General features: G+C 38.0%; 1 protein-coding gene across 2 annotated transcripts; it reads right to left on the reverse strand.

Annotated features, from left to right (window-relative positions):
- Window positions 1-171: 171 nt before the first annotated feature.
- dpy19l1l (dpy-19-like 1, like (H. sapiens)) lies at window positions 172-22,890 on the reverse strand. 2 transcript variants are annotated; one of them, XM_004078482.4, is made up of 22 exons: window positions 22,671-22,890; window positions 22,310-22,334; window positions 22,146-22,233; window positions 20,446-20,583; window positions 19,730-19,850; window positions 16,700-16,793; window positions 16,419-16,476; window positions 15,593-15,684; window positions 14,110-14,209; window positions 12,256-12,333; window positions 10,271-10,357; window positions 9,866-9,925; window positions 9,623-9,703; window positions 9,399-9,500; window positions 8,640-8,711; window positions 7,807-7,877; window positions 7,647-7,671; window positions 6,864-6,983; window positions 6,588-6,762; window positions 6,304-6,403; window positions 4,609-4,734; window positions 172-4,511 (listed from the first exon to the last, which is right to left on the reverse strand). In XM_004078482.4, the coding sequence occupies exons 1-22, from the start codon at window positions 22,888-22,890 to the stop codon at window positions 4,349-4,351; spliced, it is 2,196 nt and encodes a 731-aa protein (XP_004078530.1). In that variant the 3' UTR covers window positions 172-4,348. The 2 variants fall into 2 exon arrangements, with proteins under 2 accessions (XP_004078530.1, XP_078788675.1); XM_078932549.1 differs by lacking the exons at window positions 172-4,511; window positions 4,609-4,734 and adding an exon at window positions 6,044-6,179.
- Window positions 22,891-23,265: the final 375 nt, after the last annotated feature.

The raw sequence follows: 23,265 nt of genomic DNA on the forward strand, positions 1-23,265 counted from the left end.
AAGACAGCTTAAGACAGCTGAAGTCATTGCAAAATTAAAGTATTTGTAATATCAAAATTGTACAGGTGAAGCTTTTAGCTATTCATATTCAATGCATGAAATAATTTAATTATATAAAAAAACTGTTGTCAGGAATAAGCATTTTACTCAAAAATGAAAGGAAGAGGTATGTGGTGCTCATAGCAAATATTTTATTTCTTATTTACAGACAAAAGCATCAAATACTGTAAAAAAAAATACCTTAAGGTCTGAAACAGTTTTGCATCAGGAACAATATGATCAGGAAAAATTAAAAACATCAACAAAACAAAGGAAAAGGCACAACATTATATTCAAATATTCTTTTCACACATTTCAACAGCAACAAAAAAAATCTCAGTGGGTTGTTAAAAAACATTTCTAAAATCCTTTCTGTGCAAAAGAATCAAAGTTTTAACTTGACTGTAACTTAGTGAGTGTAATCTATGCCATCCCAATATAATTTATTGTATGTAATATAATAACATATAACACCTCTTTAGGGTGTGATGTAGTTATGTAGATCTTTGAAAGGGTAAAAGTTCCTTCTTCAGTCTTAATTCTGCACAAGTGTTTTCATTTTTTTTATTTTGATTTTATTTTATTTATTAAAAAACGTAATTTGAGAAAACGACAAAAGGCAATTCTAAAAATAATAATAAAATACTTATAACAAGCAGTAAAAACAGAACACTGATTTATTGACTTATTCTATCATTGCTCAGACGATAGCAGACTTCTATACAATTTTGTGCAGATGTGAAAAAGGTTGTATACAAAGAATATGTTTAAAAAGGGAAGTGTTAACCATTATTTTTTATCAATTTACAAAATGCTGTAAACGAACAAAGGAGAAATCTAAATCAGTATAAGAAATGACCACCTGTTGCCTTCAAAGCAGCATCAGTTCTTCTAGGTTTTTTTTTTTTAAGAACTCGGCTTGACGTTTTTTTTTCTCCAAATATCTTGGAGAACCAACCACTGATCTTCCGTGGATATAGACTCTCTCACATCCTTCTGTAATCCCAGAAACCCTTCATGGTGTTGAGATCAGGGCTCTGGGGGGGGGTCATACAAAGCCCTACTTTACACTGAAGACAGCTCTTGGCTGTATATTTGGGGTCGATGTCCTGCTGCAGAATACATTTAGGGCCAGAATTACAAAGGGTAAGTATCTGCCTGCATTTCTTGGCATTGAGAACACCATTAATACAGATACTTGACTGTATTTGCAAAGATGTAGCCCCAAATGTTCAGGGAACCTCCCCCATGCTTCACTGTTGCCCGCAGACACTCAGTGTACCACTCTTCAGCCTTTTAACCAAAAAACTTCTTCTACTGCAGCCAAACATTTAGTATTTTGACTCATCAGTCAAGCGTACTGCCGTCACTTTTCTGCAGCACAGTTCCCGTTTTCCTGCATACTTGAGTAGCCTGGCCTTTTTTTCATGATGAGGGTTTGGCCTTTTGAATACAACTTTTTCATTAAGATTACTTTTGGCCAGAATTCTCTGGACAGTGGATGGGTGGTACCAATGGTTTCTGTCAGGTCTGAGCTGATGGCACTGCCACAGATCTTTCAGTTTTAAAGGTTTTAAAGTGTAAATAAGCTTGATGTGTCATGTGCTGCATTAAAGTTCCCGGGCTTAACACTGTTCCTACAACCGTCAACACTTCTTTGTGATTCTTCAGAAGAGCTTGCAAAGCCCAGCTTGGGACCCCAGTCTGCAATGAAATCTTTGTCTGGAGAGAGCTTGCCGACGCAGTAGAACTCCCTTGGGTCTTCTTGCTGGGCTCCATCTTTCCATGACATGAAACCGTCTTTCACAGCCTCACATTGGTGACAGCTTGGCTGTTGTTCACCCAGTGTAAAGCCTTTTGAACAGCAGTTTCTGTTTCAGTTCATGACTGGGTTTCAGCCTCTGGATGACATTTAAGATCATCAGCACCGGTTTGGTTTGTGCGAGTGTTTGTATGACTTGATGCTGGTTTGAAGGCAAAAAGATAGAAACAACTATTGATTCGATTTCGATTTTCTTTTGTTCATTCACTTCACATTTTGAAATAAACAAATGATATTTCTGAGAGCATTCTTTGTTTGCAGCATTTTTTACACCTGCTTTCGATGTTTGCACAGGACTGTTGCATTTTTAGAGTTGCAAGTTATCGCTTTATAGCTGTTATAACCAGCCAGCAAGCTGTGATGAGCGGAAATAAAAGAAACCTGGAGAGTAAATTCAGTCTAAACTAACTGTTGAAGTCACTATTAGCATAACTAGGCAGTTACTGGTTGTGATTCATTGAGCTATGCCTAGTTGGAGACACAAAACAGCGTGAAAGTGTGCTGATTAGCGACACGTTTTACACAGAATCACAATTATTTGCTTTTGCATGGGATGTCGGTTAAATGTTAATAGGGCTTCATGTGAGTGCCACTGATATTGTAACACCTAGAAGTCATAGGGAGTCTCCAAAATGTCTCACAAAATGTACATTTCAGATTTTATGATTTTAAAGTCGTGTTTTTGGTGTTTTAAACATGTTCCTGTAGCTTTTTTCCTACGATAGAGGACATATATAAAAGAACTTAAGATCAAAACTGTATTTTATGAGTATTTCTGTGATCAGTCGAGTGGGCATCTGACACAAAACTGTGCGGCTGGATAGCTCCAATATTACTCGCCATTTTTGATCTTGTTGCACCGCTAATGTTAGCGTGGGGTTGTGAAGAGCTGTAAGCTAGCGGGAGAGAGTGTAAACAAAGGGATGATGGGATATCAGAGGAGAATTAATTCCGCGCCAACAGTCCTGCCCACAACTTTGAGGTGAATTTCTAATGATCTCCTGCAGCTCTGCAGAAACTATGTCCTAGAAAACAACAGAGGTTTTTTGATTTGGGCTAAAAATGGCACAACGATAATTAAAGGACCACTGGGAATGCTCATACAAAAGATTATTGGAGTGGGACTTTAAAGTCTTAAAAAAACAGTGTCTTAAAAAATTCTTATAAAGTTGTCAATTTAGTATCTGTTAGGAATAACGTGCAATTAATGTTAAAAAAAGATTGTGAGGCTTCACCAAACCTTTGAACTTTGACTGGGACTCGTGGTGTGAAAAGAATGCCATGCAACTTGTTTGGAAACAGAGGAATTCGAGCTCTAATTTGTTCAGAAGTGGGATTTTAAAGGGAAATAAATGTAATGTATGTATGTAGCCAGTAATGTGTGTATTCCAAACGATTAGAGCACGGTCACGGCACGAGGAAATGCTACATGTCTTGGATGCTACCAGCTACCCTGATTTATGGCCCTGGTTGAACCTTCTTCTCACTTATTACAGCCTGCTGCTTAGTAACCAGAGAAAAGTCATTTTCAGTCAGATCAGGAGCTCCTTTTTAGAGGCTACAAATTAATATAGCTACTGCAAACAACTCAGCAATCCTCATCTCATCCTGTTCATTTGACACTTGCAGTGGTTTACAGCTGACCAGATTCATTGCTACAAACATTTTACATTGGCAGTTTTCAAACTCACAAGTGTAATTTTGTCTTGAAACTGATGCGTCGTGCTAAAATACCCTGAATATGCAGTTTTAACAACACGACTTCCTTTGGCAACAACAAACAACAATTCACCTTTAAAAGGCTAAAACATTACCAGTTCTTTTAACTTCAGTTTAGATATTTACAAAAGAGAGCAGTAGGAAGAAAATCCTCTTCTGTATCGTATTTGGCAATAAAAAAACGAAGAATAAAGGATCTTCGTGTAAAATTCTGTTAAAAACCTTGGTTATATCCAGTCTGGACAACAATGTCATGTATAACATTTACAAAGTCCACAAACACAGAGCAGAATTTACCCCTGGACTTTCAAACTTCCAAAAGTGTTGGCTTCACAAGAAAACACCTAAAAGTTCCATAAAAAAAGCTCACACCAATAAATTATAAAAATACTCAGAAACCTTTCTAAAGATCAACACTGCATAACATGAGGAGAGCGTTTGTCAAGTTGGTAGAGGGTATTGCTTCACAGTATGTGGACATCACTGATTGACACAACCACGGATATTACTTCTGAAGCGACAGAGAAGATTAAAAAATATTAAAAGAATGAACAGAATACTTTCAAATGAGGAAATATAAAAACAAACCCAGAAGCTGCACTATTTCAGCTTTCATTTGGTCGCAAACAAACGTTTCAAACGATACCGTTGGGTCACAGTGATGTATAAAAGAAAGACGGTCAGTGGACTTTCCTTTGGCCCACTTGAAAACAAAATCAAAAACTAAATAAAGGTCTAAAAGCACTGGCTTGATGATCCCCAACAGTGTTATCTGTGATCTTTGGGGACTTTGAGGACTTTGTAAATGTCATTTGAAAAAACTGTTGTGAAGTAAGGTCGAGAACTCCTGGACATGTGGGTGCAGAGAGGAATTTTACCAACATTCTGAGGATCCTCAATGTCCCAGATCTCTGGCATACTACACCCAGGCCTAGAGCACAGAGAGGAATAAATGAACAGGATGAAAAATAGTCATTGTTACTCTATGCACTGTCTGTTGTAAAAGGAGCTGGATAGTGGTGTTGTACCTAGTCCGCCTGGTACACCAGGAGTCCTCCAGGATGAAATAATCCACTCCCAGCTTCATCAGGTTCTTCTTCACAGTTTCTCCTGACATGCGACTGTACATGGAGTAAACCAGCTTGGTTCTCTCCCTGTGATAAAAAAGAAATCAAGCAAACGTATTTGTGTTAACAAATTCAACCAAAATGTTTGCAATTTAAACTTGAAACAGCAGCTTCTGTCCTGCAAAAAATGCAATATTTAGTACTATACTTACTTTAGAGCATTACCATTTTACTTTGAATTTCTGGGATGCTTTTAAGATAAATTCTACTTAAAAAATAACTCCATTCCACTGAAGTGCTTAAGAATTAAAGGAAAGAGAAACTAAATTCAGAAATAGGGTTCAGAAGACTAAAACTGATCATAAAGTCAGAACATCTTAGCAAAAATAGTTCTCCTGCTCAGATTTTCTACCCTGAGGCTTTTTTTAAACAAATTTAAGTAGTAGCAAAATCAAAGTTTCTATCAAAGTATCTGGGAAACTGTAGACATCTAAAAAAATTTAAAATTAAAATCAAACCTAGAATACTGCTTTAACACCCAAAACAACACAATTCTGCAGCAGAAACCAAAGTTTTCTGTCTGAACAACACAAGTTTAATGAAATATTGATAAAACCATTTAACTTGAAAGCAAATCTAGCTTTTTTAAGGTTTTGTAAACTTTTTTTAATGGTTAAATATTAAATTCTGGTGAACAGAGTATGAAAGTATCAATAAAGCTAAGATCCATTAAGACGTTATGGATTTTTCCACGAAGAACATGTTTTACGTTAAGATGACCCGATTCCACCAGTGGTGGCCTAAGCTATGGAGTCCCAAACTGTTCATAATTAAATAAATAAATATGACCTTGTGCAATCACGTAATCACCCAATAAATCTCTCATAAATATCTAAAAATATCTTGAAATTGTTAAAAACCAGCACACAGATTTTAAATTAGCCATTATATTATCAAATATATTTCATTTTGCTTTAAAAACCTGTTCATTATTTTAAAACAGCATTTTAAAATATTCCCTTTTAATCATATTGAATATTATTATAATTCTGTTTTCTCAGAACCTCAGATTTCAAAATCAATATTTTCCAAAATAGCTTTGCTTTTATTTCACGTTGCTGTTTTTCAGAATGACTTCTTTATTTCATAATGATTTTTTTCAGCAGAACGAGTCTGTCTGTCAATCAGTGAAAGTGGGTGGGATCTAAATGCACATTGGCTGATCACTTGAAATCGATTCACATCCCTAGATACCCGCTCTGCGCTGTGCCAGTTAGAAAGATGACATATTTCTGCGACATCTGCACGGCTTTGCTGACATAAGAGGATCAAATAGAGACAGAAGATGCTGCAGAAGATGCAAACATCGACGACTGTGTTTTTTCTAGTTTGAGGGTTCGTCTGGACAACAGAGGAGCTTTCTTTAAGCGCCGGTCGTCCACGTCTTGAAGTTCCCGTTGAAATATTTCCCGACTCTCGTTCTCTGTGCAGGATTGCTAGATAGTGTCCCAGTTTTCCAGCCCCAAAGTCATCTGAAAACCGTCAGACCCCAAACAAAAACCAAACCTTGTATTGCCTGATACTGGAAAACAAATCTAGCAGCACATCTCAGGAACCAGCATCTAGTCGTCCGGCTATGAGAATAATAGGACTAACCTGAGACCAGCGTCCTCATAGTGAGGATGGTTGACGATGGGTCGACCGGTGGAGAGCTTCACACTGGCCATCGTTGGCATGGCTCCCGCAAACACAGAATCTGATCCCCACAATCATTCACAATTGAGGAACAAAAGATAATCAAGATCTTTTAGAGCTTATTACCTAAATGAATAAACACTGGAAAACTGTAGCAATTCATCATAAGGAGTATTTTAAAATTGAACATGTTAAATGCTAACCAAACTGTTTGCATTGCCATTAAGCAAGGCAGTGCTGCTTACCAGGTCGGGTGTTTTCCTGGATCCAGTCTAGCAGCTCCTCCTGTGGCAGGTTGCTGAACTCTCCGATGATCGCCCACTGCGCCTGCAGATTGGCCACTCCCTGTACGGCCATCATGGCGATGACTGCCAACACCACACTCTGGTGCTTTAACCTCTCTCCAATCCAGCCAAACAACTGACAAGAAGACAGATGCAGAGTGAGCACGGCTTCATCCGGCAGAGCAATGTCAGATTTTCTGAGTGTTTTATCTTTTCTGAGGCTTAAGAGAGGCAGACCTGTCTGGAGCAAAGCAGTGACCCCATGATGCACATGTGAGGCGTCAGGAAGAGCTTCAGCCGCATGATGAGAACGGCTAGCAGGGCAAAAGCCAGCAGCTGCAGGCTGTGGTACACCAGCTGCAGGAAGAGAGTTTTCACATTAAACGGTTGGCTACATCCGCTCTATTCTAGAGTTTAGATTTTAATTCTGGATTTCAAATAACCTCTTTACGAGTAAGCAAAGTGAGGGGTCAGGATTTCTTCACAAACTAAAAGAAATCTGTTCTTTTTGAATTTTATACAATGCAGCCCAAAGAGTAAAAATAAATCAATTTTTTTTATCCTTTTCCATAATAATTATTGTGATGCATTATGTCTGATGAAGTTATCAAAATGTTCAATTTTTTTCATTTTTTAAAATGATGTTTCAACCTCATTTTATTAATTATCTGACCCAAGTTTTTACCCAAACATGCATAATTCTGTAAGCAATCTACTGCCGGCAGATGAACATCTGAAAAAACATGAATTTCTTGTGAAATCAGCTTAATAAAGCGACACCGGCAGCTGCCAGATCGCTTTCACGTGGCAGCAAAGAAGGACGTTGAACCAGAGGGAAAAGGTTCTTTCATCTCTTGGAGATAAAAAAAATAAAACCCACTTAAGGACAAAGTAGTTATTTTTAACACAAAGGAAAATTCACTGAGACCCCAGATGATTAGAAAAGCAAAGCAGGAAAAGTGCTTTAAAATCCATTTCAATTTTTAATAGAAATTGTGAATTTTTATTGAACAATCTTACCTCTCCCTTGACAACTAAATCAGTCCTGTAAGCAAAAAACTCATGTCAATCAATTGTTTTTTTAACGTTTGTTTAAGCAAATATACGTATACATTTAATTTTATGTGTATAAACATTTCAAAAATGGTCAAAACCATTAGGATACATGAAGAAACCTCACCCTCCGTCATCGTCCACCTTTACAGAAGCCTTCTCTTCATGTCTGAGGGTACGTATTATATCCTGGAAAAGCTACAGAGGACAAGTAGTTCAAAAACACAAAATCTCTTAATCTCTTAGCTTTGTACAACAGAGAATTATTTTTTATTTTTGCAGTTGCTCTGTCAAATCATTTGTGTATTCTCAGGTTTGTGTGGGTAAAATGCAAAGCAATACATTTAAGTCAAGCATAGTTGCTTTAATACATCCTTCTGGGGTTTCTTTAAAATGTAGAGTATTGTGCAAAAAATCTTGGAATAAGGCCTTTACTCTTGTTTTTTTAAACAGTTTTATCTTGTAAAATGCAGGAGAAGGCAAATGTTCATCAGTTTCAAATCAGCTACATATTAAAACTAAATGTTATTGAGTGCACCAATTCAAACAGAGCTTAAATTCATAAAGTTGTTCTAAGAAGCTTCATATGTGACGCCTGCAATACTATCAGCAGCTGATACTTTCAAATCAAAGTCAAATTCTGCCAGTTTCCCTTTGAAATGTCTCCAACCGTCTAAGAAACATCTAAAACATCTAGCGGGAATTTTGACAGCAAAGCTTTTATGTGGCTGCTTAAAACAAGTGGGAGTGAGATTTGTATTTTTGTGCCTTTTAAAGCCCGACTAAGAACAGCCGCTTAATATTTTCTGACAGATGTTTATGTTAATACGATATAAAAAAACCTCAAGCTTTAAATCTAAAAATGCCGTTTTCTCAAGATCATAAAAAGATGTGCAACAAACACAGATCAGATTGAATAAAACATAAATACATTTAAAATATTAAAAAATGTAGACTTACCCTGGCAGTGATGAGAGCAAGAACCAACAAGTTGACTGGCAGCAGCAGCGTTTTGAGGTAACGCACTGGAGTCTGAAGAAGAGAAAGAGGTAGAATGAAAAACCCCTGAGAGGTGATGACTTAAGGTCATTTATGAGGGATTGGAAAACAGGAAGCAGAAGTACATTGGAAAAGCTGGAAAACCAGGAACTCTTTGTTTTCCAGTTAGAACCCCGTCACTTCTTCAAGCGTTTGTCTCTTCCTTTTTATTTTTTTTACACACCTGATCATTTACATCTTTCTGTAAAAAAGTTAAAGTTACTGTTTTCATCAAACAAACCAAATATATTCAAAGATTAAAAATGTTATTTTTACCTAATTTCTGGTGTTTGATGGGAGGATTTTTAACATCTTAAATGCACAAAAAACTTTATTTAATATTAAAAAACCCAGGACAATTTTAAAAGTACAGTTTCCATCAAAAGAAAATCATGATTCAAATAATAAAATGATTTTTAGGGTAATGGATCTGGGCTAATGCTCACCCTAAACTCCACCCTCCTGCGCATAAAAACAGACATTTTTAATGTTTTTCATTGCTGTGCAAACAGTATAAGTAAATTCTTGCTTCGTTTGACAATAAAATGTCGGCGTGTTTTGAAGCAGATCCATTGTGACTTTTTCACACGCAGACTTATCAGCGAAGACTGAAGTGATCAAGTTTATGAATTCAAACGTCATTTGAGCTCTGATTTGATTATAAAATAAAACCAACATTACCTCCAATTCTATGAAGTCAAACTCAGCAGCACACGTGTACATCATAGTGTGAAAGTCCTTGTAGCTGGTAAACTTGGACTTTATTAGTCCACTGATATGAGCCTAAAAAAAAAGAATTTTGTTTTAGATTAAATATAGTGTACATCATTTTTTCAACGTAAAAAAGAAACACAAATTCACGCATGAGATCCAAAACCTTTAGACATAAAAATACAATTTCTTACGTCATCTGAAGCACCCAGGATTGTCGAGAGCACAAATTTGAGCAGGACTGTAGAGCCGACCCAAGCCAAACCCTGCATGAGCTGTTTCAACACATTTAGTCCCTTTGTTAGCATTTATCTAAACTACTACGAACGAGTCATTATGAAAAGGTTTTTTCTCTTCAGAAATAAAAAATAATGCGTTGCTTAAAAACTCAATTAATAAACAATAATTTTAATAGAAACAGAAAAATGTCTTCATACCCAGATGATGATGCCGGGTTTGAAAATCTGAGCAAATCTGTCCCTCAAAGCAATGATCACCTGAAAACATTACAAAACAAATTCACAAACATTTTGCTGTATTTGAGGCCAGCCAAGCTTTGTGCTGAACTCCATCACTGACAATATTTATATATGTGTGCTACAGTTAGAATAAAGAGATGTTCTGCAAAATCAATCTTGTTTACACTTAATAAATTATTATTTTTCCTTCTCTTCCTTAGTTTTTGGACAAATAAAAGAGTTCCAAAAGTAGATTTCTGGAGATTATTTTAAAAAACCTGAATAAGCTGAGGGTTAAATTTGGATATTGGCATGCATGTAAACACAACCAATGCACGTAAACGCAAACAATTCATTCGCAAACAATGCAGCAGCCTTTTTTACCCATATGGATATGAGCGAGGAGGCATAGAAGGATGTGAGGAGCATGGAGTTCCCAAACATGAGGAGGAAGCAGACTCCCAGAGTGACCTGCAGGAAACAGAAGACGTGTCATTTACAGTCCTGGTGTTCACTCAGCTGTGGACACAGCAGCACAGCCATTCTCTTTGGCATTTGCAAGCATATAAAAAAATAAAAAAACAAGCACACAAAGTTTCTAAAGATCTAAAGATCAGTAGCTGGTTGCTAACAGGATCTCCATATTCATCCAGCATGAAGGAGGTCCAAGATTTCTGTATTAAATTTCTGTGAGACACTGAAAAAGGCATTCCACTGTGAATTCACAGCCACCAGCTGAATAGATTCCTATTTAACAAAGTTTAATCCTAACAGAGAGCAGAATACTGACATTACTGCTCAGCAGTTACAAAGCAGGGGTCTTTGAAAGTGAGAATATCTCCTTCGGGGGCCTGAGAACACACTTTCACAATTTATGAGCTATTAATGTTGAGGGGAATGAAATGGAATGGAAAATGTATGGCTAAATGCCCTAAATATGACAGATAAAGCCACCAATGTTACGGCTTTGACTGCGTTTCCCCAACAGCAGCATCGCACAAAAACACTGCAAAGCTGTGAGTCTTGGAGCTTCTTCACCAGCCAGCAGGTCAGCATTGATTTTTCCACAGTGATTTTTTTAGTAAATCAAATAAAAACCCTGATAAAAATCAAGTCCATACAATAATATTTGGAGTTTTAAGGTTTCACGTCTTTATTGCAGCAACATTGCTCGGGCTCATTAGCAGCTCTGAAGTTCATGAAGGAGGCACGTTTAATGGATGACTTTTTTTTTTCTCTTGAATGCACAAACACACACCCAGGACATCCCTTTAGCTCCCTAAATTATGTAGAGCCATATGCTGTCCTCTGTCACAAACCTCAGGCATCCAAACACAAAGGCAGCTCTCTCTCCTGACATGTGGAGCACACAGGCCCCGGCTGACAGCCTGCTGTGCTAACAGGATTACGGGAAAGAATGCTGACACCACGGACAAAGAGCCGGAGAATAATACACGCGGCCCAACACTTTCTTCAGACACTGGATTTTCCTGGCGGGGGAAAATTAAGCTGCTCATGCAGCTTCAGCGTCTCATGTCACAGAGATGCATGTTTGAGTTTAAAGGTGTGTTTAATGCTAAAATGGGTCATCTCTGGCTCTGCTGGTAATGAGAAAAACAGAGGAGCAGTACGTTAAAGAAGCACATCGGTCCAAAACAAAGTTAAAAAACCAGTTTCCTTTCGATGGCATTTTCTCATGTTTACTTCAGTAAAAACTAATAAAAAAAATAGATACATTTTTCAGAGGAAAGAATGAATCTTATTTTTCTTTTATATTAACCAACAGCTGAACATCAAACACTTGACTGGTATGTAGATTTCGACCAAAGGAGGAGAAAAAGTGCCTTTTTGCTCCTAGAAACTAATATTATGCAAATAAATGTTATCAGCACACAGAAGGAGGCTAAATGTCATTGAAAGAAAATAGGATTCTCCATGAAAGGGTCTGTTGTGCACTGCTATGTCTAAAAACCATTTCTAGACGATTTAAGAAGTGTGGCAGCTGATCTTTTGTTAGAACTGTTACTGTTTGTATAACACATTCACAACTTGAAATTGTGATTAATAAACTGTTTTTGGATGCGTGGCAGTGAATGTTTTTTTATTTGTTGAGCTTTTTCCCCCCTTTATTAATTTAGAAATGTTTGTGTCCAGCTTTAAAAAAGTAAAAACCTTAATCAAAGCTTTTAAATGTTTCTGATTGTTTTGCTGCCATCAGATTTTGTCCGCAAACTTGACTTAACTTGTAAAAGGGGGCTGTGAGCAATAAACAAAAACGCAGACGAGGTCATTTGCCAAAAAGAATGAATTTAACTTTCCATTTTTATCCCAGTCGATTCTCGTTCCGTTTGGGAATTCCAATGACTTACCATATGAGTTACTAAGATGGACTGCATCTTGGCAGCAGCGAGGTAACCCAGGATGTATGAGGCAAAGAGAGAAGCCACCTGAGAACAGATGAGGGGAGGAAGACGAGTGCAGTGAAAGAAACGCCAACACTGAGGAAAATGTGAAGAGAGGTTGAAGGTTAAGACCAGAAAAACATGGATGCACAAAGTGCTTCACCAACACATCCAGGCCAGTGCCTGGCTGATCTAAACTGCTCACCAAACTATTATTGCTGAAGTTAACGTTAGATCTAAATATTTGAACTGTTTAGATTTCATGACTTTTACTTGACTAAAACAGATGCTTAAGACAAACTTTGTCCATCCACCCCCTCATCCTTTCTGTCCTCATGGTGTCCCATGACGTGGGATCAATAAAGTATTTCTGATTCTCTCTAATATTCTATTCCTGCGAGAACAGAAAAGCATCTTGACATCCTATAACCCATCTTTTGTTTCCAATGTGTTCATCATCTGATTAAAACAGCTTATTCCTTTTTTGCTAAGTCATAAAACACTTAAACGAGTGCATCTCAATTCTTTAAATGTTTTCGGATGCATTTTCTCTAATTTGGAATCGATTTGAATTTGGTTGAAGGAAGACGACACAAGCAACTTGGGACATTTTTTTCACCGGACCCTGATTTTGTGAAAACGTTCGAAACTTTGCCCTGAAGTTTGACATAGTTTGATAAAAACATCTGCTTGACTGAGCAAACACAGGTTTACATATTTTGTTACGTTTCCAAAGTCTGTAAAGTTATACTTTGGAAAAACAGAATCTTAAGAAAAAGTAAAAAGACCCCTTGTTTCAAGAAAAACCGTTGTGCAACTAAAATAATTTTATCAAGAAAGTTTTTTTCAAAACAATTTTTAGTTTGAGAAAACACGTCTTAGTAACTAGAATTTTTTTCTTAAAATACAAATTCTTGGTAAGACCACTAGCAGATATTGTTTATTTGAAGAAACTATTTCAAATCTTTCATGTTTCCTTTAAAATAAGAACAGACTTTATTGTAACTGCCAGCAGCAGTGAAACTGTGAGAGGTCCAACAGCAGCAGTGCACAGGGCAACAGGGAATATAATAAAAGAAATAATCACAACAAGAAACAGCAAAAGGCATAGGGCAATTAGAAAAAAAGGATAAAATGCATAAGAAAATACAGGAAACACAAAAATAAACATGTGTAGTGTGCAGTTTGTGTAGTTTCTGTCCATTTTTCAGAGGGATCATTTGAGGTGTTAAGGATTTGTATCTTAAAGACGTTTGTTGTTGGTATTTTCATGATGACTGTATGCTTTAAATTATTTGTTAAGGTCTTTAATCAAATCCATTTTTATTTATGTAGTAGTTTCATACATTTGTAATACAAAGTAATGTCTATTCTATTCAAAAATAAAAATTTGGAAGAAAATGGATTTACCACTATGAATTTAGCTTATGCTTAAAGACTGCTGTGGATCACTTTAAAAAAGGATTCTTGGATGAAACAGCCTAATATAAAAATGTTTTAAAAAAAAAACATGATGTCACGCTTCCTTTTGTTCCAGCTAATGAGCCTCATGGGTTTAACTAGTAGCTTTCAAAAGTCAGAAAAACAACAGTCATATGTTAAGAAGCCCCTATAAAAGCCCAGTGCCCTATGCTGAGGAGATTAAATCTCCAGTTCCGGTCTCGGCTGTATCCTGTGAAGACATGGAGGAGTGAACACATTTGTGTTTTTGCACTTGGGCTGACTCCTGCATTCCCTCCTCAGCAGCTTTTGTTCAAATCAAATGAAAACACTCCTCCTTTCAGCGTCTCGCAGTGCATCCTTCATGTCCCACTCCTTTACCTGAGTGAGCAGCACAAACTGGGCGAACTGCCACGGCAGCATAAAGCACACGTTGGAGATGCCCAGAGCAACCAAAGCTGTCCTGCTTGGGCTGCGTGTTCTGGAGGAAAGAAGAGGCAGAGGAAGCAGAAATAATGAAAAGAGGGCAAATGTTTTTGCTCAAAAGAGATGAGAGAGGACGCATTAAGATGTCTGTGAAAACACCAAAACCCACACGAATTTCATTTCACTTAGAATGTGGTGTCAACCACAGCTGATATAACTGGATTGTGCATCTCTATCTGCAGCAGCTCAACAAAAAAAAACTTCATTCAGGATCTTCTTTAGCTGAAAATAGCAAATGTTGCTCCAGTAAAATGTCCAACAGTGTTACAGCTGAAAATGAGAGGTTGATACCAAACTAATTCACAACACATTAAGCAACAACATATGGTTCTGATAGCAAAATGTTGCAAAAGCTGAGAATGAATGCTGTGGTTTTGGTCCAGGATGCTGCAGATGATGTGTTGATGGAGATAATATTTCATTTGTACTAAGTTATGAATAATCCCTCTGCTTAAAAACATTACAGACTGTTGTTTTAACTCCACATCTTACTTTGCTGTAAACCTTAAGGCTTTGGGGTTAAAAAAAACTACTATTCAACCAGAAAATTGATTATTTAAATCAATGAATTGATTATCTTGTATTTGTTAGTTAATACAGCTGGATATTTGATATTTAGATCCCACCTTTGTTTAGTTTAAACTTTTTGAAGTTTTTTTCTTATGCAAAAGCGAATTGTTGCAGAATGGAAACCTGGAAAATCGGTAATATTGAATTGTGTTGCACTGAAATCAAGTAGATGATAGTTATCCCAGCTCTGGAGAGCATTTTGGGCTTTTTCAAAACATTAGAATCTATCAGAATACCTTTTGAGTGTGAAAACAAGAAATTTGGAGCTCAAACACACGACAGAAAATGAGTAGACCTGAATAATTAGACATAAAAATCAAAACCTGGAAATGTAATATTTAATGGATGCATGACATTAAGTGCTTGACCAGCTCAAACTTTCATCAATATTAATTGAAAAGGAACCTAAAGAAGTAAATTTGCATGCAGGACAAAGCAAAAGCGCACTTGAGTGGAACCAGTGTTGATGTTCATGAGGCAATTCCTTCTACTTTTTTATTATTTCTTAAAAACAAAGTTATTAAATCAAATTCTCAGGAATAAGATCCATTTGGTTTTTGGAGAAGCAGGTCAATGTACCATCATATTGTAACATGAAAATCTACAAGAGATTATGAAATATTCTTAGTATTTTTTTCAATTAAAAGAACGGTTTAAAGCTAAATCTAAAGGAAAAACTGAAATCTCTTGTATAAACAGGCTTTTCTTCAGCTCAGATTTGTTGGCCAGCATTCTGGTTGGCCATATCTCTTCCTATTAAACTAATAAAGCCCAACCCACTTGTACACAGACCCTAGAATGACCTTACCGTAGAATGTAAGTAAGAAGAAGCATCTGCAGGACCAGGAAGGGGTAGGCAAAGCTTTCCCTTAGGGGCGGAGTCCACATCACACGGGTGCTCTGACCAGATAAACACCAAAAATAAATACTACTGAAAACAAATGTTTATGAGTATATTAATTCGTTTTGCAGGTTTTAAAATGGACGGTATATTTGTACACAAAATAGATTAAGTATGACAGAGAACATAGGGCATAGGTGCGCGTTTCCATCATCTTTATTGAAGTGCTTGAGGGAACATGGCACTTATCATACATAAAGAGGCAGAAAAAACTGCCAACAGGGTTCATATTTACTCACAAACAACAATCAGATCTTGTAGTTATCTAAATAACAAAGTCTCCTTGTTTAAGGATTATGCCCACTAAACTCAGTAAGGGTTTGTTACTGTGATTGTTTTTTTTTTGTTGTTGCTGAGAGCGCTCTGTTTATGTGTTGTCCCGCTACCTTACAGCCCCTCACATCCCCTAATGCCAGCTGGGACGAGGAAAACAAAGACGTACATGGATCTAGTCGTCTACCAGAGGAAGCATCAGAATGGAGCGGAGCAGCGTTTCTCCTACAATTAAGGTCTTTTTCAAAGGGCCTTTATCCAGAGATGCAAATTTAAGCTTTATTTTCTTCATATATGTCCATTATCAGAAAAATCCCACAAGAATATGTTAAAAAGACCAAAAACAAGATTTTTTCATCTGAGTGTTTTTTTTAGAGCGGATTCCAAACACTCTTTTTATGCTTTAATTAGTAAAAAGTTAATGCCCATGAGCATTATTTGATTAAGTCAGCTCACTTACCTCACCGTGATTGAAGAAAAAAAGCAGAGTGGTGACGATTCCACCCAGCCGACTCCCACTGATGGAGAAAACAAGTGAAACGTGAGGAAGCACGACGAGAAGCAGAGAGAAGATGAACGGGTCTATCATGCATTGCTCATGTTATGCGTCAAAGACAGGAAGTAAAAAGAGAGTGCATCTGAGCTGACAGCTTACTAATGAGATGGAGCATTTCAAAGAAATAGAGGAAAGTTGCCGCTTACCTGAGTGTGACCGGTCAGGTGGAAACAAAGAGAACTCACCTCAGGTAGGCGCCATAAATGAAGAACAGACTCATCATCACGCCGTTCAACAGGAAGACACAGGTCACATAAAAATAAGCCGGGTCACCTAGTCCTGTCGAAACCATCGGACAAACAAACGGGTTGTGAGACTGATGTGGCGTGGTTTAGGGTTTATGCAGAAATCAACCATTGGTGACCTATGACCTGAGATGGTTCAGGCTGATGAAGCTGGGTCAATATAAAAATAGATCATGAAGGAGGTAACAGATCTGCGGAGCTCTTCCTGAGGGGCTACATCACAACCTTCTCATATGTTACCGCTCCATAATGCAAGGATTCAGTGGTTTGGTTTTGTTCTTGTTCATGTTTTTGGTTTCTTTTTTGTCAGTCACTCCCCCTTCAGGTTCATGATCCACAGCTGTCTTCAGTTCAGTTAATTACCCTCAGCCTATTTAAGTGCCTTGGTTTCTGTCCATCCTTGTCAGGTCATCTGCTCTGTTTTGTCACCAGTTTGTTTCTCCCCATAGTTTTGTCATGTTTCACTTTGTTTATTAAATGTTTTACTTCCAGTCACCAATCTTGGTCTCCTGCACTTTGGGTCCTCCACCACCAGTTCCTGACACATAAAAATAAATCCTGGCTGCAAATGTTTTCTACTTTACAGCAAAGAACTGCCAGCAGGCCTTTCTGAAAAAATCACTGTCCGTTCTCTAATGCGCTTCTCTGACGGCAAAAATAATGTACCGGTTGACAGTTACAGGAAGAACAAGGCGGCTTACGGCGGGTAGAAGGAAACACAGAAAACAGCCTCGTCGTAGCGACCCGGGTGCGCCTCCACTAATGAGACTGACGGAGACTGAGATAGCAGCTCCACGGAAAAGAGCCGACAGCAGTTTCTGCCCATTTCCACTAAGCTGATTTACCCGTCTAGAAAACGTCCCTGCAGACAAATTGAAAAACGGATGTGTGTAATAGGTTTAAAGATCCCTTCTTAATTCACCACACGGCTTCTATACAGGAGAAAGGGAGTACAATATATGTTCTTCAAGCAGAAGTGTCACTTTTATGTGTGAAACACAACATAAAAGCACTGCGTTTCATGATTGGGGAGGTCTTGATTTTAACAACTGTTAATAAAACTATTAGCTGATTAATCATGAAAACTAGAAACACTGTTTATAAAACCTGAAACCATTCCTTCTGTTAAATCAAACATTAAAACAAAGTTTTACTTTGAACAGCAGAACTTAAGAGACCTTTTCTAAATAATCAGGTGACATGTGCCACTGTAGTTTTCAGTGTTTTCTCTTTTTTAGTATTCAATAACAGCGTGTATCAAAAACACAGCATTGAACCTTTTTAATGCCATTATATCTTTATAACAATGTACTTTGATTCTCACAAAAGCATACATTTTTTAAAATGCACGCCAACCTCCTGTCTCCTCCTTTGCTTGGGTAGAGGAAAACGTTTTCTCTAATCCATTCTAATGTCTCACTTCTTTTTAATTTTTGTCTTAAAGCACTACATTCCTTTGCATATTTTAAGGGTTGTTGTCTCTGAAGATTCCCAGTCATCCGGGTCATGTAACGACAGGATTCTGTTAGAACTAAAAGAGCTTCTCACATAAGCAGTGAAATGTCTAGATTGACCTTTAAAGCCCCGAAGATCATAACCCTGTGAATTCAGGCGGGATTAAAATTCAGGCGTTTTCAAAGATGTCAGGTATTAAAAAGGACCTTAAAGACTGGACAGCTGTGACCATCATGGGGGTCACCTTTTCTCCTAATTCTCTGAAGTACCATAAATCTTCAGGACTGCGGTGTGCTGATGACTGTTTCTTAAGTCATCATAACAATGATGCCAGAAAAAGTGCACTTAGGGAAACATTGAATCATGGAAATTAATGTAGGTATCAAAGCAAACCCCAGCTGCATCTGAGCTCATCTCTATGACCTCAGAAATGTTGAAACTGGGGGAAGAAGCAGGACAATGAACTCAACCAAAGCCGCAGCACTGCAGCAGACTGACTGATAATGAGAAAAATCAATGTCGCTTTCAACAACCCACTAAAGTCCAAACCTCAACCAGAATGAAATGGAGATGTGGGGCCTAAATGAAGACTTGGTAAATAAAATAAATCAATTACATGGTGCAACAATGAAAAGACACAAAACTCCCAAAACCATAGAACTGACAGAAAACTGTTCTGTCTAATCAATGTGCTGCTATAGCACTACTGAGTCATGGGCTGCATTTAATTTTTTCAATCATTGCTATGTCTTTTGGCCAAACATCAGTGAAAAAAGGCCGTGTAATGTGTTGATGTCAAAAGAAAAGCTTTCATTTTCATGTAAAACTGAGCAGAAAAAAAAGAGTTGAGTATGTTTTGAACATGACTGCATGCATGGCAAAGCATCAATGAAATATTCAAGAAGACACAGCCAATGGTATAAAGTCAGAACTAGGTTAGAGTTTGTCAGTCTACAGTAATGTGATAAGTTTGTGAGAGAAACGGTGGAATTATTCTACCAATAAAGTGAAACAACAACAGACACAAATTCCTTCCCTACTCACTATTAACTCACTATATAGTGCGTTCTCCATTTTGTGTTGCTGTCTTAATCTACAAATCTACAATTCTAAATCGAGTTTCCTAGAAATTTCCCAGAACGTCTCTGCGAAAAACCAGTGTGCATCGATGCTCACTAGATCGGCGAATATAAACCACAATGCAATGCCAAAAAAATGTATTTAAATATATATTTTTAATAAACCATCAACGCTTTTTTCTACAGAAGACAATTAACTCATAAATAATCATCGCAAAACGCTCATATCTATTAGATGTTAACTTTGTGAAATTGATGACTTCATATAAAGCGTTAAGAAAGAAAAAGAAAGTAGTGAATGTGGTGTCTGAATTGTTTTTAAAATTCAGGGGCATTCGCACTATATACTTTTTTAGTAGTTAGGGGTTAGGGTGGGAATTCGGACATAGCCATGATCCCGTTTGCAGCCCAGGATCTCCACAGCAACAGGCATTACCTTCGCAGCTGTCCACAGGACTGAGGCCCTCCCCTCTGTTGATGGACCAGCACATCTTGGTGGGAATTCCAAAGTAGCCCATTGTACTCGTGTACATCCGGTACCAGCTGGCCAGCACCACCTGAAGAGAAGAGACAGAGTATTAAAAGTCTGTTCAAACACCCTTTTCTTTCTGGCCCGTCTTCTCTGAGGAGAACAAACAAAAAGTCATGTAGGTCAGAGTGGTGCCTGCGGTAATGGGAGCTCAAGGGGCAGTAACCCTCAAGCTGGAGGTGAGGGGGCAGTTTTTTTTTTAAATATTTCTATTACAAACATGAAACAATAAAACAAAAAGAGCTGCAGTCGTGTATATAGGAGACAATCTGATGATATACGGCGATTTCCTAAATCTCAGTAAACGAAAACATTTCCTGAATACATTTAGGATTACAAAAGTTAGAAGAACTTGGTTTCCGTCTTTAAACACAGCAAACTAAGGAAAAAGCAAACGTAAAATACGTTAACGTTAAAAAACACTAACATTTTAAAAGGAAAAAGGTTTTCTGAAATCAGAAAGAAGGTAGCATACAGCATGTTCAAACATCATTTATCTGCAACTTTAGCACTTGAAATGTTTACTGACAATCTAGAAAGTTGCAAAAACAATGAGCAGTGCAAACGAATTATACAACAGTCTGGGAAAAATTCAAATGAATCAAAATTAAGGAAAAAAATACCTCCGGATAGAGATTAAATCTCTTCAGTGTGTTAATCACCAACGGATGCTCCGTCAGCCGATCGTTCATGATCATATGGAGGCCTTCCAGAAAGGTGGGAGCCTCAATAATGGTTTTGTAGTAGGAATAGTAAAGTCCCTGAAATCAAAAAAGATTTTGAATGAAATAGGCCGGCTGAACAACAACAACAACAAACAAAAAAGCGCCTAAATAGATTTTCACTGAAAAACCAACAGCATCAAGAAAACAGAGAAGACTCAACAGATGATAACAGACTGCAGTCCATTTGGTAGAACAGCAGGAGGGAGGCCAAATGTAACATCTTCACCTTAACTGTCAGCAGCTTTCACAAAGTTACTGTGAAACAACACACAACTCAACAATACCAAAAATGTGTTCATTTTGCCTTTGGCTAGTGTCAATTCTGTGGAAAAGAACAAGCATTACTCTGGCTGCTACTGCATCATGTTGGGAGTACAAAGAAATCTGCTTTCTCTTTACTTATTTTTGGAAAAATGACATCAGTTGTTAAGTTCTTCCTATATGCAGTCTAATCTGGTCTTCATTTTCTTATATGGGGACTGTTTTATTAAGCGTCTCCTTAAAGCAACACCACTGTGAGGTCATTATAAAGCCTTCAAGCTGCCTGCACTTTCCTCCTTTATGTTGGTTCTAAACCTATTTGACCATCCTTACATATTTGTATAGTTTATTTACAATTTTTACAAATTTAATTCTGAAAAAGAAAAGGGCTATTTGTTAGCATCTTTGCATGGTGTGTGCATAGTGTAGGGTCAGCATCACCTTCTGAGGAGACTGAGGTCCTCTGGTGTGTGTGGGCCACTATTCAGTTATATGAAACTGTTGTTGCATCAGCAACTTTCTACGCAGTGGTCTGCAGGAGTGGAGGAATTACAGACGGGGACAAAAGGAAACTGGACAAGCTGGTCAAGAGAGCTAGTTCTGTCCTGGGCTGTCCCCTGGACTGGGTGGACTCTGTAGGTGAGAGGAGGATGCTGACCAAGCTGTCCAGCATCCGGAACAACCCCTCTCACCCTCAGTATGAGACGGTGAGGAACATAAGTAGCTCGTTCAGCCGCAGACTGCTGCTGGAACGCTGCAGGAGGTCCTTCGTCCCAACAGCAGTCAGACTATACAATAACACGGTCTAGGACTTCTGCTGTATCTACCTTTTTATTTATGACGCGTACTTTTACGTCCATTTTTTATTATTACCATTTGTATTCTTACTCCTCGCATTTTGTTTTTCTAACTGCTATATTTCCCTCCGGGGATCAAGAAAGTCTTATCTTATTTTCTCTTATCTTATCTTATCTTACACTGAAAGCGCTAAGGGTTTTCTGTTTAAACATTTTCATAATGCCAAATATCTTCGTTGGGAATGTTTTAGCTTCTAAAATCCATAGCTAATGTTTAGAATGAGAAACTTTAACATTTCAAATTAAAGAATTTTTATTATTTCATGTCATTAAATGAATGCTGCCTTCAGTTCACTAAAGTTGTTCTGCATACACTAAAGACGTTAGTTTATATGGAAAACTATTTAGTAAATTAATTAGGAAAACATTAATATGCTGCAAAGTACATGTAAAAAATGATTTCAAATCTAAATAAATAATCTCCATTTTAAAACTGCTGGGTATTTTTCAAGAGAAAGTAAAAGTAAACTCTTTATTTACCATTTCTGTTCTAAAAGCCATTTCCTTCTCCAGGTTAGACAGGTGTGAAAAGTGTCTGTCATTCTCAAAAAGACGTGACAGATGATACCTGTCATGGAAAGGAAAACAAATAAATAAGTAAACACTTAAAGAACCAAACGAGATTCAAAATGATCCCGTCTTACCAATGCAGATATCCCGAAAGACCAGCTGTAAAAAGAAGAACAAACTTTCACTGTGTTATTTAGTCTCTAACAGCCTAAAAACAGCAGCCCGCGTGCGCAGGTCAGACAGTAATTAAACTGTAAACTTTTCCCAGAACCCCTCGCGTCTAACTGTCAAAGAAGCAAAAAGATGCCTTCTTTAAAGGATGGAGCTGATCAGCTCCAGCAAGAAGAAGCTGACGTTGCAGAGCTAGCGCTACGGTAAGCTAACGTTAGCCATGTGATGAGTAACGGAGATAACCTGATGAAGAAGAACAACCGCTAACTAGCACCACTAGTTAGCGCGAGCTCAGTGGGAAGCTAGCACGCTAAAACCACTTACCCAGGAAAAGAAAGCTGCTGAGCTTGAGCACAGCAGATGGAGTTAGCCCAAGCTTTTGTTTGACGCTTGAAAGTCCGTTCGGATGCGCGCCGTGGAAAGCCTTGCTCTCCCTCCCCGGTCGTCTCACGTTACTTTTGCCGTGGGGGGGAACGAGAGGGCTTCTTTCGCGATCAGTAGCCGGAGTCTTCCCAGCAGCTTGTTTTCTGTTTTTAGCCCCCATTGCTGCCGGAGGAAGTGGAGGTCAGAGGAAGGATGGACTGCAGAGGAACCCGCAGGGTGTGAGCCGAGCAGCTCCACCGCCTCTAGTATATCTGGGTCTCGGATCTGCACCTTTACCATCCGAATAATCGGGGCTTGTTGACGGGGTCCTACAATTCCTATGAGCCTGCGCACCCTGCCGGCAGCGTGGCGCAATTGCAACAAGCTTCTACTGGTATCCACGGCAACAGCAAATGAGCCACTTCTCGCGTGGTTGATAAATCTTAACAAAGCAAGGTTTCCTTATTTTAGCCAGATTTTAACCCTGGAGAACCAGGGGCGGAGCTAGAACATTGTATATGAGGGCGCAGGAGGGGGACAGAAACACTAGAGGGGA

Source organism: Oryzias latipes, chromosome 16, assembly GCF_053564925.1.
Source record: "Oryzias latipes strain Hd-rR chromosome 16, Olatipes_Hd-rR_3.1".
NCBI classification, from domain to species: Eukaryota; Metazoa; Chordata; class Actinopteri; order Beloniformes; family Adrianichthyidae; genus Oryzias; species Oryzias latipes.